General features: G+C 43.8%; 1 protein-coding gene across 9 annotated transcripts in view; it reads right to left on the bottom strand.

Moving 5' to 3' along the window:
• The window catches only part of sema3b (sema domain, immunoglobulin domain (Ig), short basic domain, secreted, (semaphorin) 3B), a 439,432-nt gene that overhangs the window by 114,480 nt on the left and 309,826 nt on the right, over nucleotides 1-15,126 (bottom strand). For all 9 annotated transcript variants that reach the window (XM_063068199.1, XM_063068203.1, XM_063068195.1 and 6 more), the window contains exon 4: nucleotides 9,867-9,929. In XM_063068199.1, the coding sequence (XP_062924269.1) occupies nucleotides 9,867-9,929 (63 nt within the window). The remainder of the gene's footprint in view (nucleotides 1-9,866; nucleotides 9,930-15,126) is intronic.

Genomic DNA, 15,126 nt, shown 5'->3' with positions numbered 1-15,126 from the left:
AAAGTCATAGCAGGACAGTCCTCTTCTCATTGGTACTATCAGGGAGGAGGTACAGAAGCCTGAAGGCACACACTCAACCATTCAGGAACAGCTTCTTCCTCCCTGCCATCCAATTTTTAAATGGACATTGACCCCATGAACTCTATCTCACTACTTTTTTACTTCTATTTTTGCACTACTTGTTTTGTTTAACTATATGTATATACAAACGTTTGTATATATATACTTTAATTCACAGTTTTTTTCTCTATTATTATGTATTGCATGTACTGCTGCTACGAAGTTAACAAGTTTCACAACATATGCCTGTGATATTAAACTTGATTCTGATTCTGATCCATCAGTTGATTGACTGCTCCATAGTGTTGCTGCAGACACGCATCAAGGAAACCAGATTTATCACATATATAAGTAAACATACAGAGAAATAGCTTGCTTGCATCAAATTGAATCAGTGAGGATTGTGCTGGGTAGCCTGCAATTGTATCCATGCTTCCAGCACCAACATAGCATGCCAACAACTGAATAACTCTATCCCATACGTCCTTGTACTGTGGGAGAAAAGCTGAGCACCCGGAGGAAACCCATGTGGTCGTGGGAAGAACATACAAACTCCTCACAGACAGCAATGGGAATCAATTCCCAGTCTTACAGCGGTAATGCTGTAAAGCTTTACACTAACCGCTACACTACCGTGGGTCCCCATTCAGTGGAGACCCCTATACTCAGTGTTTGGAGTTTCAATCCAATCTGCGGGTCAGAGGAGAGGAAACAAGATATTAAGAGGAATAGACAGAGTGGATAGCCAGCGCCTCTTCCCCAGGGCACCACTGCTCAATACAAGAGGACATGGCTTTAAGGTAAGGGGTGGGAAGTTCAAGGGGGATATTAGAGGAAGGTTTTTTACTCAGAGAGTGGTTGGTGCGTGGAATGCACTGCCTGAGTCAGTGGTGGAGGCAGATACACTAGTGAAGTTTAAGAGACTACTAGACAGGTATATGGAGGAATCTAAGGTGGGAGCTTATATGGGAGGCAGGGTTTGAGGGTCGGCACTACATTGTGGGCCGAAGGGCCTGTACTGTGCTGTACTCTTCTATGTTCTATGAAACAATCATGTAGGAGGAAGTGAGTCAGGAGCAACAACCATCTTGGGTTCAGATGCCACAATCTGTGTTAACTTCCAAAAACTCAATTAAAACATTGCACGATCAAATAACATCCAGGATCTCCCATCCAAATCAGATTATACTGCTGATAATCTCATTATAGTGTGAGTGTTTGACATCTGTCAGAGATTTAACCGCTGTTAAATAGTGTGCCATCAATCCCCACAAACTATCTGAATATTCCAAACAACAGGAATTCTGCAGATGCTGGAAATTCAAGCAACACACACAAAAGTTGCTGGTGAACGCAGCAGGCCAGGCAGCATCAACTGGATATTTCCTCTCTCCATTCAGGTGGTAGTGAAGGCTCACATTCGAATTGACGGATCATCTGCTATAGCATGCTCTTCTCTGAGGGGGAACTGTCAGTGGCACAGTGCGGAAATGGAGGCAGAGAATGTGTAACACAGCCATGTCCACTTCACTAGGGAGCCTGTTGTGCTTCATACAACTGTTCAATGAGCTTCCACTGTCTTCAGTTTCTGGTTTGTCATTGGAATACATGAATGGCAGAAGCAAAAGCAGAAGAAGAGGTAGAGATATGATCATTAGGATTTATGATACATCTCCTCCACAATCTCCCCCTGCACAGATGCACCACAAGGTTGTGTGCTTAGCCCCCTGCTCTACTTGCTTGATACTCAGGACTGTGAGGCTATGACTCAGAATCAGAATCAGAATTATCGCTACCCAATTGTCCACATTAAGAACATCTACCATAAATGCTGCCTGGGCAGGGCGAAAAGCATTATCAAGGATGCATCTCACCCTAACCATGGACTTTTTACTCTCCCCCCATCCGGTAGGCACTACAGGAGCCTCCGCTCCCGCACCAGCAGGCACAGGAACAGCTTCTTCCCTGAGGCTGTGACGTTGGTGAACCTCACATCACAACGCTAAGCAGTATTGCACCCATATTGTACTGTCTCAGTACTTTCATATTTGTGTGCTGTAGCACTTACTTTTTATTCGCAGTTATTTTGTAATAACACTATATTTTGCATTTCAGGTTAGATGCTAACTGCATTTCATTGGCTTTGTATCTGTACTCGGCACAATGACAATAAAGTTCAATCTAACCTAATCTAAAGAATCAGGTTTATTATCACCAGCATGCGACATGAAATTTGTTAACTTAGCAGCAGCAGTTCAATGAAATACATAACCTATCAGAGAGAAAAAAAAAGTAAATCAGTGATGGCGTACGTATGATTAAAAAATGTGCAAAAACAGAAATACTGTATATTAAAAAAAGTGAGGTAGTGTCCGAAGATTCAATGTCCATTTAGGAATTGGATGGCAGAGGGGAAGAAGCTGTTCCTGAATCGCTGAATGTGTGCCTTCAGGCTTCTGTACCTCCTTCCTGATGGTAACAGTGAGAAAAGGGCATGCCCTGGGTGCTGGAGGTCTTTAATAATGGAAGCTGCCTTTCTGAGACACTGCTCCCTAAAGATGTTCTAGGTACTTTGTAGGCTAGTACCCAAGGTGGAGCTGACTAGATTTACAACCCTCTGCAGCTTCTTTCGGTCCTATGCAGTAGCATCTCCATACCAGACAGTGATGCAGCCTGTCAGAATGCTCTCCACCGTACAACTATAGACGTTTTTGAGTATATTTGTTGACATGCCAAATCTCTTCAAACTCCTAATGAGGTATAGCCGCTGTCTTGCCTTCTTTATAACTGCATCAATATGTTGGGACCAGGTTAGATCCTCAGAGATCTTGACACCCAGGAACTTGAAACTGCTCTCTCTCTCTCTCCACTTCTGATCCCATCGCTCCAATGCCATATTTAAGTTTGCTGATGACACCACAGTCATTGGCCGGATCAAAGGCGGTGAAGAATCAGCATATGCCTCTCTCTCTTACTCAATGTCAACAAGACCAAGATGATTATTGACTTCAGGAGGAGGAAAACAGTAGCCCATGAGCCAGTTCTCATCAGAGGATCAGAGGTGGAGAGTGTCAGCAACTTTATTTCAGAGGATCTGTCGTGGTCCCAGGCCATAAGTGCAGTTATGAAGAAAGCACAGAGGCGCATCTAATTCCTTAGGAGTTGGTGAAGATTCGGCATGACGTCTAAAACTTGGACAAATTTCTATGGATGAGTGGTGGAGAGTATATTGACTGGCTGCATCACAGCCTGGTATGGAAACACCAATGCCTTTGAGCAGAAAATCATACAAAAAGTAGTGGATACAGCCCAATCTATCCTGGGTAAAGCCCTCCCCAACATTAAGCACATCTACAGTGAGTGCTGTCATGGGAAAGCAGCACAGACCCACCACCTGGGCCATGCTCTCTTCTTGATGCTACCATAAGGAAGAAGGTACAAGGGCCTCAGGACTCACACCACCAAATTCAGGAACAGTTATTACTCCTCAAACATCGGGGTCTTGAACTTCACTCACCCCATTATTGTACGGTTCCCACAATCTGTAACTCACTTTCAAGGATTTTTTTATCCCATATTCTCGATATTAATTGCTGATTTTTTTTTCCTCTTTCGTATTTGTTGTTTGTTGTATTTTGTGCATTAGTTGTTTCTCCATCCTGTTGAGTGTAGTCTTTCACTGATTTCATTGTCTTTCTTGGATTTACCGAAAGAAATCGAATCTCAGGATTGTATATGGTGACATATACATGTATGTACTTTGACAATAAATTGTACTTTGAGCTTCCCAGATTGAACTAGAGTACCTAGCAGTGGTCAGTTGATTGTATTGTAATTTTGAGTGAGTTTTGAAGTTAACAAGGTTGATTCTGTGAATCTGGGCCAAGGACTAGAGGTTGGAGATTGATATTTGAGAGTCCGGGGCCATGAACTAGAAGCACGGATGTGGCCCTTTCTGGGTTTGGAGGCCTGTCTTGTTTATGTGATGGGCCGAGTGAGTGGAAGCATGGAAAAGGGGCTTGTTTTGCTGCTGTTGTCTTGTTTCGTTCTGTTACTGTTGCAGTTTGTGTGGTTCTGCTGAACACTGTAGTCATGCCATGATGGCACTAGAATGTGTGGCAACATTTGCAGGTTGCCGCCAGCACATCCTTGAGCATGTTGGTTGTTAAAGCAAATGGCACATATTGTATGGGTCAGGATGCTGGTGCATGATAGAAGCCAACCTTGCCAAGCTGTCATCATTCCACACCATGAGTCTCCGTAACGTCATCCGTATTTTCAGGTCAAGAACAATCTCCAACCACACCCTACTCCTTCAGTATCGCCAAGGGGACATGGTCACAATTGTCCTGATGAATCGCTGGCGATGGACTGGGCATGTGATGAGCAGAGAGGCCAACTCTATCATCAAGACAGCACTTCATTAGTCCCCTGAAGGGCAGAGGAAATGTGGGAGACCAAACAGAACTTGGTGCTGTACCATAGAGGCAGAAATGACAACCCTGAACCACACCTGGTTACCATAGAGAAGATGGTCAAGGACAGACACAGGAGGACTTTCTTTGCTACCATAGACTCCAGTGGTGTAATGAGCAGTCAGTCACATGTGATAAATATACACGAGTCTGAAATCTGAATGTTCACAGACAGATTGAACTACCCCTTTTGCACAGCTGGGTCTGAAATCTGAATAAATCAGAATCTGAAATCTGAATATTCACAGACTGAAGTACCCCTTTTGCACATCTGGGTCTGCCTATTCCTTTACTCAATCACGATAACTCTAAGTATCCATGTTCTACAGTTGAAAGACTAAGGCTAGTGGACTAAGCAAGGGAGAAATGGATAAAGGGCTGATTCTGTTTCGAGGAAACAAACCAATGAGCTGGTTGGGTTTTTAAGCCACAAATTCATTGCACATTGAATAAGCCAGAATCTTCAGTAAAGCTTCAGACATTGCGCTCATTGTCTTACCCACAGAACAGTTCCAGCCAACAAATAAAAATTGTATAACTATGCATTTCGCCAAAGAACAACATTTCATCAGATTCTCTTTATATTAATTATTGTCTCTTCACCTCAGTCATAAATTGCTAGTTATTTTTCGACACTACCTCAAAAACCTCATCCATGAGTCGGTCTGTTGATTAACAAAAGAAAACTTGCATTAACAATGTAGAAGATAGAGAAGTGAGTGAGGGTCTCCATTCGTCAGGGTTGACCATGGATGTTGTGTCCTAGCTGTCTAGATACACAAGCCTGGGCAGTAAGATACGGAGAACAAGCTGTTGCCCGTGCAGCAAGCTCCCCCTCTCCACGCATATGATGAACCCAAAGGAACAGCAGAGACCGATACAGTTTGGCACCAGCAGCATCACAGGAGTCGCTAGTCAGCATTGAACTCAATGTTGGATTGTCTTAGAGACTCCAGCTCTGGATTTTTCCATCGGGGTTTACTCCTGAAGTCTTCCCCATGAGTGAGTTTGGTCGCAAGGCAGTGGAGGTTTGAGATCAGAGTGTTCCTTCTCCTAGATGAGCTGCCAACCATGACTGATGAGCCCCATCTGCTTGAAGCAACTGTTTTTTAAAGAGCCAGTAACCCACCTTTGCCCTTTCTTCTGTCAGTAGAAACGGTTTCATCGGATTAGTAGCTAAGCCACATGTGAAGGCCAGGAGCTGGACCCCCCTCCCTGGCTATAACATTCTTGAAGAATACAAAAGAATGAGAAGTAGGAGTAGGTTATTAGCCCCCGGGATTATCTCTGCTCTTCAATAAGACAGTCTGATCTATTTCCTCTTTAGCATCATAAGAGTCATACAGCATGGAAACACGCATTTCGGCCCATCTTGTCCATGTCAGTTGTGTTTCCCAGCACACTAGTCCCATCTGCCTGCATTTGGCCCCTCGCTCTCTAAACTTCTCCTGCACAGGTACTTAATTATTTTCTTACTTAAGGGTTCAGCACAGGAACAGCCCCTTCTGCAGAAACAAGCCCAATTCACTCAATTACACCATGTGACCAATTAACCTACGTACTCTTAAGTCTTTGGAAGGTGGGAGGAAACCAGGTCACCCAGAGGCAATCCACACAGTCATAGAGAGAACATACAACCTCCTTACAGACAGTGGCAGAATTGAACCCTGGCCACTGGCACTGTAAAAGTGCTATGCTGACTGCTACACCATTGTGCAGCTATTGTCTGCATAGCTTTTAATATCGCTAAAGTGTCTCCCTCAACCACTGTTTCTGACTGTTCATTCCAATGCTGTACCACCCTCCTGTGAAGAATCTGCCCCTGATATCCCTTTTAAATCTCGTGACTCTGATCTTAATCCTCTTGATTTTAGCACCCCTCCCTGGTAAAAGGACTATGTGCTATCACTTAATCTTTCCTATATGGACCCCCAATTCCATGAAGCCCTTAATATCCGAAAAATCTAACAACCTTTGTTTTGAGTATCAGTGACAACTAAACCTCAGCACTCCTATTAAACAACAAAAGCACAAAACATTACACATAATGCAAACCCTTCGGCTCACGATGTTGTGCCAACCTTTTCACCTACTCTAAGATTAATTGACGAGTACCAGTGAATGGAGAATATCAAAGAGTCACCACCCTCTGAGTGAAGAAATTTGTCCTTGTCTTAGTCCAGCATGGTTGATCACTTTTTTTTTTCAGACCGTGACCTCTTGTTGTAGCCATCCCACCCAGGGAACATCAGCTCTGCATCTAATCTGGCAAGCCCCACAAGGTTTTGTGTACAGCTCCGGGTGCTCCAGTTTCCTCCTACGTTCCAAAGACTGTTGGGGTGGCAAGGTAGTGCAGTGGTAGAGCAACATCTTACCAGTGACCCAGGTTCAATTCCTGCTACTGCTTGTGAGGAGTTTTCACCGTCTCCCTGTAGCCTCACAGGTTTCCTCCGGGTGCTCCAGTTTCCTCCTACGTTCCAAAGACTGTTGGTAGGTTTACTGGTTATTGTCAGTCGTCCCACAATTAGATCGGCGGTTAGCTAGGCAGCGTGGCTCGAAGGGCCGGGAGGGCCTATTCCTCACTGTATCTCAACAACTAAGTTCTAAAAATTTCCACTTCTGAACTGTAGTCTAGTTCAAAAGGTGAGAAATAGAGGGACAATAGATTGCAGATGCTGGAATCCGGAGCAACAAACAATTCTGCTGTAGGAACTCAGTAGACTGAGCATCTGTTGGGGGAGAGGAACTCTCAATGTTTCGGGTCAAAACCCTGATCCTGATGTCGGCTTTGCCCTGAAATATTGACCGTTCCTTTCCCCTTACAGATGCTGCTCGACCCACAGAGTTCCTCCAGCAGTTTGGTTGTTGCTTTTAACTTGATGTTGTTGTTCGTCCATTGTCAACGCCGATGAGGACCTCGACACCAGATGGTGTTGAGACTAGCGCTTGATTTGGATTTAAGTGAGGGAGAGTTGCACAGCGTCAGCCTTCCTCTGTCTTCCCAATTCCCATCTGGATCCAGTGGCAAGACAAGAGTCGAGATGGCTGGAGATGGGACTAGGCGCAGTGGATGACCAGGACATCTTCTGTGTCTTGTCCTGCTCTACACGTTCCACGACGCTTGCAGAGACCGCCTTCTTGACCATTGGACCTTCCATTGGTCTCGTCCACTCATTCCGCCAGAGTCTGTCTTCACATGCTGTGATAGACAACTCCGTATCTCACCGAGGGTTTGAAGCTCGTCGGCTACCCTCACCTGGTTTAGCCGGCTTGATAAGACTTCATGAGCTACCTCACCAAATTAAATATGACCCTGGTTCAAATGAACCAATTGTTAGCCAAGTGACTGACAGAGAATTACAGAGCAGTCAAAAGTCAACCACGTTACTGTGGTCTGGAGTCACGTACAAACCTGACTGTGTTGTCTAAGCAACATACACAAAGTGCTGGAGGAACTCAGCAGGCCAAGCAGCATCTATGGAGAAGAGTTAACACTCCACTTTTCAGGCTGAGGCCCTTCATGAGGACTAGAAAAAAGTCAGTGTGAAAAGGTTGGGGGGGGGGGAAGAAGTACAAGGTGAAAGCAGGAGAGGGTGAGGAGTGAAGGGACGGGCAAGTTGTTTGATGAAAGAGATAAAGAGCTGGAGATGGGGGGAATCTGATAGGAGAGGGTAGAAGACCACGGAAGAAAGGGAAGGGGGAGAACTACCAAAGAGAGGTGATGGACAGGTAAGGAGATAAGGCGAGAGAGAGAAATGGGAATGGAGAGGGAAGGGGCAATTACTGGAAGTTTGAGAAATCAATGTTCAATCGATATTTTCTCATGTTTGTGCTGGAGTAGTCTATAGAGTCTATAGACCTCCCCCGCAGACAGATAGCAGTAAACCAGATGGGTTTTAATAACCATTACTAAGACCAGCTTTCACTTTAAGCAATTCCAGATAATTGAATTAAGTAAGTTTAAATTCCACAGCTGCATGAAGGATTTGAACTCAATGCTTATTCTGCTAATTTAACTGCTGCATTACCACTGCACCACTTGTTTTTAAGAAAGAAAATTTGTTTGTTGGAGACACAGAAGATGCTGAACTATGGAACAAGGAACTGAAGAACTCAGTGGTGGCAAAATGTGCAAGTTGATATCACAGGTTGGACTTAAAGAAAAGAAATGTCTTGACAACCAGCAGCAATAGGGTGCTACCAAATGAAGCAGCTATTGAAGACCTTCTCACAGTCTTCATCCAAGCTCAGCACACAGCTACGAGGAACTAATATTCATCCTCAAACGTGAGGCAGTATTTATGATATACAACAAATGGTCCATCTGTATCCAGATACCTGCTGCCAAACTTGCATCCCACCTTCTGGGAGGGGACAACACTTCAATGTGCTCTTAATACTTGCTTAACCTTTCCGATTACACTGGACAACAAAGATTTTGCTGCCTGAATACTTTTGGGTGTACCTTATGGATTTTGGACTGCTGATCGTGAAAATCAGCATGAAATTTCCCTATCACACACTATTTTTTAAAAATTGCCTATATTTGTTATTTCAATTCATAATTCAAGTCAGAATAACCGATGCCAAGATTAAAAAGGCATTTTTGTTGGTCCACAAATCAAACAGGTCATCAATGACAGACATTTCAAAGAACTTCTAGTGGGACTGGTGAAAATCGCATGGAAGGCTTTCAAGAATGTTGTTGAAAGTTTTCTTGGTTACGGAGTACCAAACTACATGCAGCTGGTTGAACAACATCCTTCAAGCATACAAAACCATGAAGTGCAACATGTCAGTACAGATCATTTTCTGCATTCCCATTTAGACTTCTTCCCTGCAAACCTTAGCACTGTCAATGACAAACACAGTGAAAGGTTCACCAGGACATTGTAGTCATGGAGAAACGGTATCAGGGCAACTGGAATCCATCAATTCTAGCTGATTATTGTTGGACACTTAAATGAGAAGCCTCAGACATTGAGTCCAAATGAAAATCATCAACAAAACATTTCAGTGGAGTTGAACTATTGCAAAGCATTCGCACCATTATGCAATTAAACATATTATATTCAATAAAATTTCCATGTGATACAAGTAGTCTGAACTTATGTTCAGCTTTAAGCGGTTTATCATAAGCAAAAAAAATCTGACCACACAACACTTTCAAAAAAATATTTTGACCAGTCTTATACATTCAGACAACTGATAATACACGGCTATGAATGTGTTTTGGGAGTGGAGATTAGAGAAGACCCCTGTCCGTTCACGGTGGCTGTGGTACTGCCCGTCAAATGGTGCTCAAGGACAATTGTAAGTGGGCTCACTCACGTGTAAATCTTTTCCTGCCCAGTTGCATTCCTCTCTCCACTCCACAGGGGCCGGCCAGTAAATCTGAAAGACAGACAACCAGAGTGAGTTCAATGCAACACCAGCCTGTCAGAATGACGGGTCATGAACCCTCCCACCGGGATCCAAACCCCAGAGTTACACAGTCAGATCATTAACACAAAACTCTCACAAGCACAAGACTGATCTGCCAATTAAAATTTAACCCAATGGTTACTGATAGGCATTTTCACCTCATCATGTACTAGGGCACTATTACAGCTCAGAAATAAGCTCTTTGGCCCATCGTGTCCATTATAACATGACGTTCGGCCTATTCACACCTGTGTACCTATCCAAACCTGTCTTAAACACTACAATTAAACTGCATCCACCACTTTTGTTGGCAACTTGAAGTGGGGTGGCACGGTAGCATACAAGCTAGTGCATCGCTTTAAAGCGCCAGCGATTACTGATCAAGGCTCAATTCCCACCGCTGTCTGTAAGGAGTATGTATGCACTCTCTGTGAATATGTGGGTTTCCTCTGGGTGCTTTGGTTTGCTCTAGTTTCCCCAAATATCCCAAACACATACAGTGAGGCTCAGTGAGTTGTGGGCATGTTATGTTGGGGATGGAAGTTTGCAGACACACAGTCTGCCCAGTACGATCCCCACTGATTTCATTTGATGCACACACATTCACTGCATGTTTTATGTACATGTGATAAATAAAGCTAATTTAAATCTAAATTTCACCCTCACACCACTCTCTGAGTGAAGAAGATCCCCCTCAGATTTCCCGTAAACATTTCGCCTTTCACCCTAAATCCATGATCTCTAGTCCTCGTCTCACCCAGCCTGAGAGGGAAAACCCTGCATGCATTCTCCTTATCTATACTTCCCCAGTAAAATATACCAATCTTCTTGCATGTGGCTCTGGATGGAGAATGAGTGTATCAGTGAAACTTCAGCCAAGCTAAAGTGTCCATTGTGCTCTTGACTCTTACCTACAGGGTAACCCAGACAATGCTTATACTGACTAGCCAATGAAGCACAGAGTTCAAAGTTCAAAGTATGCACACATTTTACAGTCTTGGAATCTGTCTCTTAACAGAAAGCCACAAAACAAGGAAACCCCAAAAAACCCATAAAAAAAAGAACTTGACAGAAACAAAGGTGTCCTTTATCATATAATTTGAGACCCTGTCTGTTTATTACAGGGACCACAAACAAACCAGTGGTAGTATTTTGAAGAAAAGCTGAGTGATACCTCCAGTGAAAGGCCAATACATAGTCCCGAGCCAATGTCACTGGAGCAGGTGGTCAATTGTCTACACACGGCTAGTTGTGGGATCTTGCTGTGCGCGCATCTCCAGCAGTGGTCCCGCAGAAGGGGCACATTGAAAATCACTTTACACTCACTGAAGTACAAGTGCGTTGGACAAACATGGAAAGTGGTACACAGCAGGATCCCAACACATAGGCGTGAGAGGTGTGAGTAAGATATCTGCTTTTAATTAGAGATGCAGCACAGTAACAGGTTCTTCCGGCACGACACGTGGGAAGAAACCAGAGCACCTGAAGGAAAACACACATGGTCACAGGGAGAAGGTACAAACTCCTTACAGCCAACGGCAGAATTGAACCTGGATCACTGATGCTGGCACTGTAACAGCATCATGGTAACTGCTAGGTTTGCTCTGGTTTTAATACTTGCCATCAAAATATGTAATATCACAGCTCATAAATCAGGCATCTGGATTAAGAGTGGCAAAACTAAACAACTGAACCTTCACCTTCCAATGTACCCCATCCTCAGAGTAGTGTATACTCATCGTCATCATTATGCGCTGTGTCGTATTGCGTGGGCGATCATGGTCTTTGACCATGATTGTTCCCAGTAAATTTTCCTACACAAGTGGGTTGCCATTGCCTTCTTCTGGGCAGTGTCTTCACCAGACGGGCGACCCCAGCTATTATCAATACTCTTCAGAGGTTGTCTGCCTGGCATCAGAGGTTGCGTAACCAGGACTTGTGATCTGCACCGGCTGTTCACACGGCCATCCAACACCTGCTGCCATGGCTTCATGTGACCCTGATTGTGGGGCGAAGCAGGTGCTGCACCTTGCCCAAGGGTGACCTGCAGGGTGGCGATGGGAAGGAGTGCCTTACACCTCCCTTGGTAGACATGTATTGCCACCCCACCACCCAAAATGCAAGCACATCCCTTCTGAAATGAGGCCAAAACTGTGGGTTAAACTCCAGGTATGGACCCATCTGTACAGATATCGGGTAGGCTTCCTGCCACTATACCTCGTCCCTTTTTTACTCAAGCCCAACCTCCTAAATTGTCTTATGGGAAAAGGCTATGCGAGCAAGGGCTCTTCCCTTCAATTATTCAAAGATACAGAATTGTTACAAGCCTTTCTGCCCCAACTAGCTCACAACACCCAGTTACACCCACGTGACCAGTTAACCTACATTTTGGAATCTGGGAGGAAACTGGAAGAAATGGTCACAGGAAGAAAGTACAAACTCCTTTCAGACAGTGGTGGGATTGCATGTAGGTCACTGGCACACTGTCATAGAGTTACACTAACTACCACACTTTTGTGCCGCTGCTAAGAGCGAAGAAGATGAGAGGTGACTTGATAGAGGTGTATAAGATTATGAAAAGCATTAACAGAGTGGACAGAAAGCGCCTTTTCTTCCAGGGTGGCAATGGTCAATACGAGAGTACATTCTTTTGAGATGAGTGGAGGAAAGTTCAGTGGAGATGTCAGAGGTAAGATCTTTTTACACATAGAGTGGCGGTAGAGGCTGTTACTGTACATTAGGGGCATTTAAGAGAGTCGTAAATCGGCACATGGATAAAAGAAAAAAATTGTTGGTTATGAGTTGCATAGGAGGGAAGGGTTATGTTGATTCTGGAGTAGATCGAAAGGTCAGCACAGCATCATGGGCTGAAGGGCCTCTACTCTGCTGTATTGTTCTATGTCATTCTAGTACCTGCTACACAGGTAAGGTAACTTTGCGTGTTCAAGTGTGAGAATATCCAGACCCCTTAGGACAGTACCGGTCTGAAGTGTTTCCACTTAAACAATAGTTCCCTTTTGATCATCGCAGATGAGATAACCTTCTTTTCCTCGTTTTATACACTGTCGTTTTTTTTTGTCCGTTCACTTAACATATCTACGTCCTTTTGCAAACTCTTTGCGTCCTGCGCACAACGTGCTGTGTTTTGCCTCTGGTGTCATCAGCCGTGATTGGTAACACTTCATCCCTGCACCTATGTCATTAACAAAGATTATAAACTGCCAAAGCCCCAGCACTGATCCCTGTGGGACCCCACTTAATTACAGCTTGCCAACCTGAAAGCAACCAAAGCAGCTTGACTCTGTTTTCTGCTAGTCAGTTAATCCTCTTTCCCTGTTTATATATTAATCCTAATACCATGAACACCTATTGTGTACAGTAACATTTTCTGCAATATTTTGATTGTCTTCAAAGACCAGAGTAAATTTATTATCAAAGTACATCTATGTCACTGTACAGTACACCACGCCGAGATTCATTTTCTTGTAGGCATTCACAGTAGACAAAGAAATATAAGAGAATCAAACTACACAAAGACTGACAATTCAGAAGACTGAGAGGAGTTATTATAGAAACATGTAAAATTATGAAAGGGATAAATAAGATATAGAGGCAGGGAAGTTGTTTCCACTGATAGTTGAGACTAGAACCAGGGAACATAGCTTCAAGATTTGGGGAGTAGATTTGCGACAGAGATGAGGAGGAGCTGCTCTTCCCAGAAAGTGGTGAATCTGTGGAATTCTCTGCCCAATGAAGGAGTGCAGGCTACTTCGGTAAGTTTACTTAAGACAAGGTTCGATAGATTTTTGCATTGTAGGGGAAGTACGGGTTATGGGGAAAAGGCAAGTAGGTGGAGATGGGTCCATGGTCAGATCAGCCATGATCTTATTGAATGACGGAGCAGGCTTAATGGGTCAGATGGCCTATTCCTGCTCCTATTTCTTAAATGTTCAAACAACCAATGTACAAAAGAAGACAAACTGTGCAAATACAAAAAAATATATTGAGAATATGTGTTGTAGAGCAGGGGTCCCCAACCTATCTTGCACCGCGGACCAGTTTAGTATTGACAATATTCTTGCAGACCGGCTGACCGGGGGTAGGGGGTGGTGTTCAAGTAGGGTTAAACTCACCTCAACATGTCTTTTACAGTTAGGGTTGCCAACTTTCTCACTCCCAAATAAGGGACAAAAGTAGCAGTCAAATCCCGGGACACTTTACTCCAGGAAAGACTACCATGACCATGAAGCCTTGCGCGGGCACTTGTGTGCGCATGCACGTACGTACCGATTTTTTTTCCACAAATTGGTTTTGGCTTAATCTTCTCGACTACACTGTACATACATTATTTGTACTTTATACAGGCTGTGTATTTATCATATCATTCCTGCTTTTACTATATGCTAGTGTTATTTTAGGTTTTATTGTTAGTTGGTATGATTTGGTAAATTATTTTTTGGGTCTGGGAACGCTCAAAAATTTTTCCCATATAAATTAATGGTAATTGCTCTTCGCTTTATGTCATTTCAGCACGAAAGGTTTCATATGAACGCTCTACTTTAGCGGGGGAAATACGGGACAAGGGTGGTCCCATATGGAACAAAACAATTTAGCCCAATATACGGGATGTCCCGGCAAATACAGGACAGTTGGCAACCCTATGTTCAAGTTTAACAGTGCGTGACAGGGAATGAGGAAAAGTGCAGCTGACTCATATCATTTCCTTGCGGCCCGGTAGCACATGCTTTGCTGGCCAGTACCAGTCCGCGGCCCAGTGGTTGGGGACCGCTGTTGTAGAGTCCTTGAAAGTGAGTCCATGGGTTGTGGAGTCAGTTCAGAGTTGAGGTGAGTGAAGTTATCCACACTGGTTCAAGAGCCTGATGGGTGAAGGGTAATAACTGTTCCTAAACTGGTAGTGTGGGGCCTAAGGCTTCTGTACCTCCTTCCCATGGTAACAGTGAGAAGAAACCATGCTGCCCTGGTAATTCAAGTTTACTGCAGCTTTCAGTTCTCATTTATCCACACTTGGTTCCTGCATAAATTTGTCAAACTCAGTTTCCCTTTCATAAGAACACATTGAAAGTATTATGATTTATAATGTTCTGTTTTTATATTTTAGTAATGCATTCCAGCATTTATACACTGACAGATGTTAGGCAAACTGGTT

This window comes from Mobula hypostoma, chromosome 15 (genome assembly GCF_963921235.1).
Source record: "Mobula hypostoma chromosome 15, sMobHyp1.1, whole genome shotgun sequence".
Classification (NCBI taxonomy): Eukaryota; Metazoa; Chordata; class Chondrichthyes; order Myliobatiformes; family Myliobatidae; genus Mobula; species Mobula hypostoma.
This window is presented reverse-complemented; position numbering and strand designations above follow the sequence as displayed.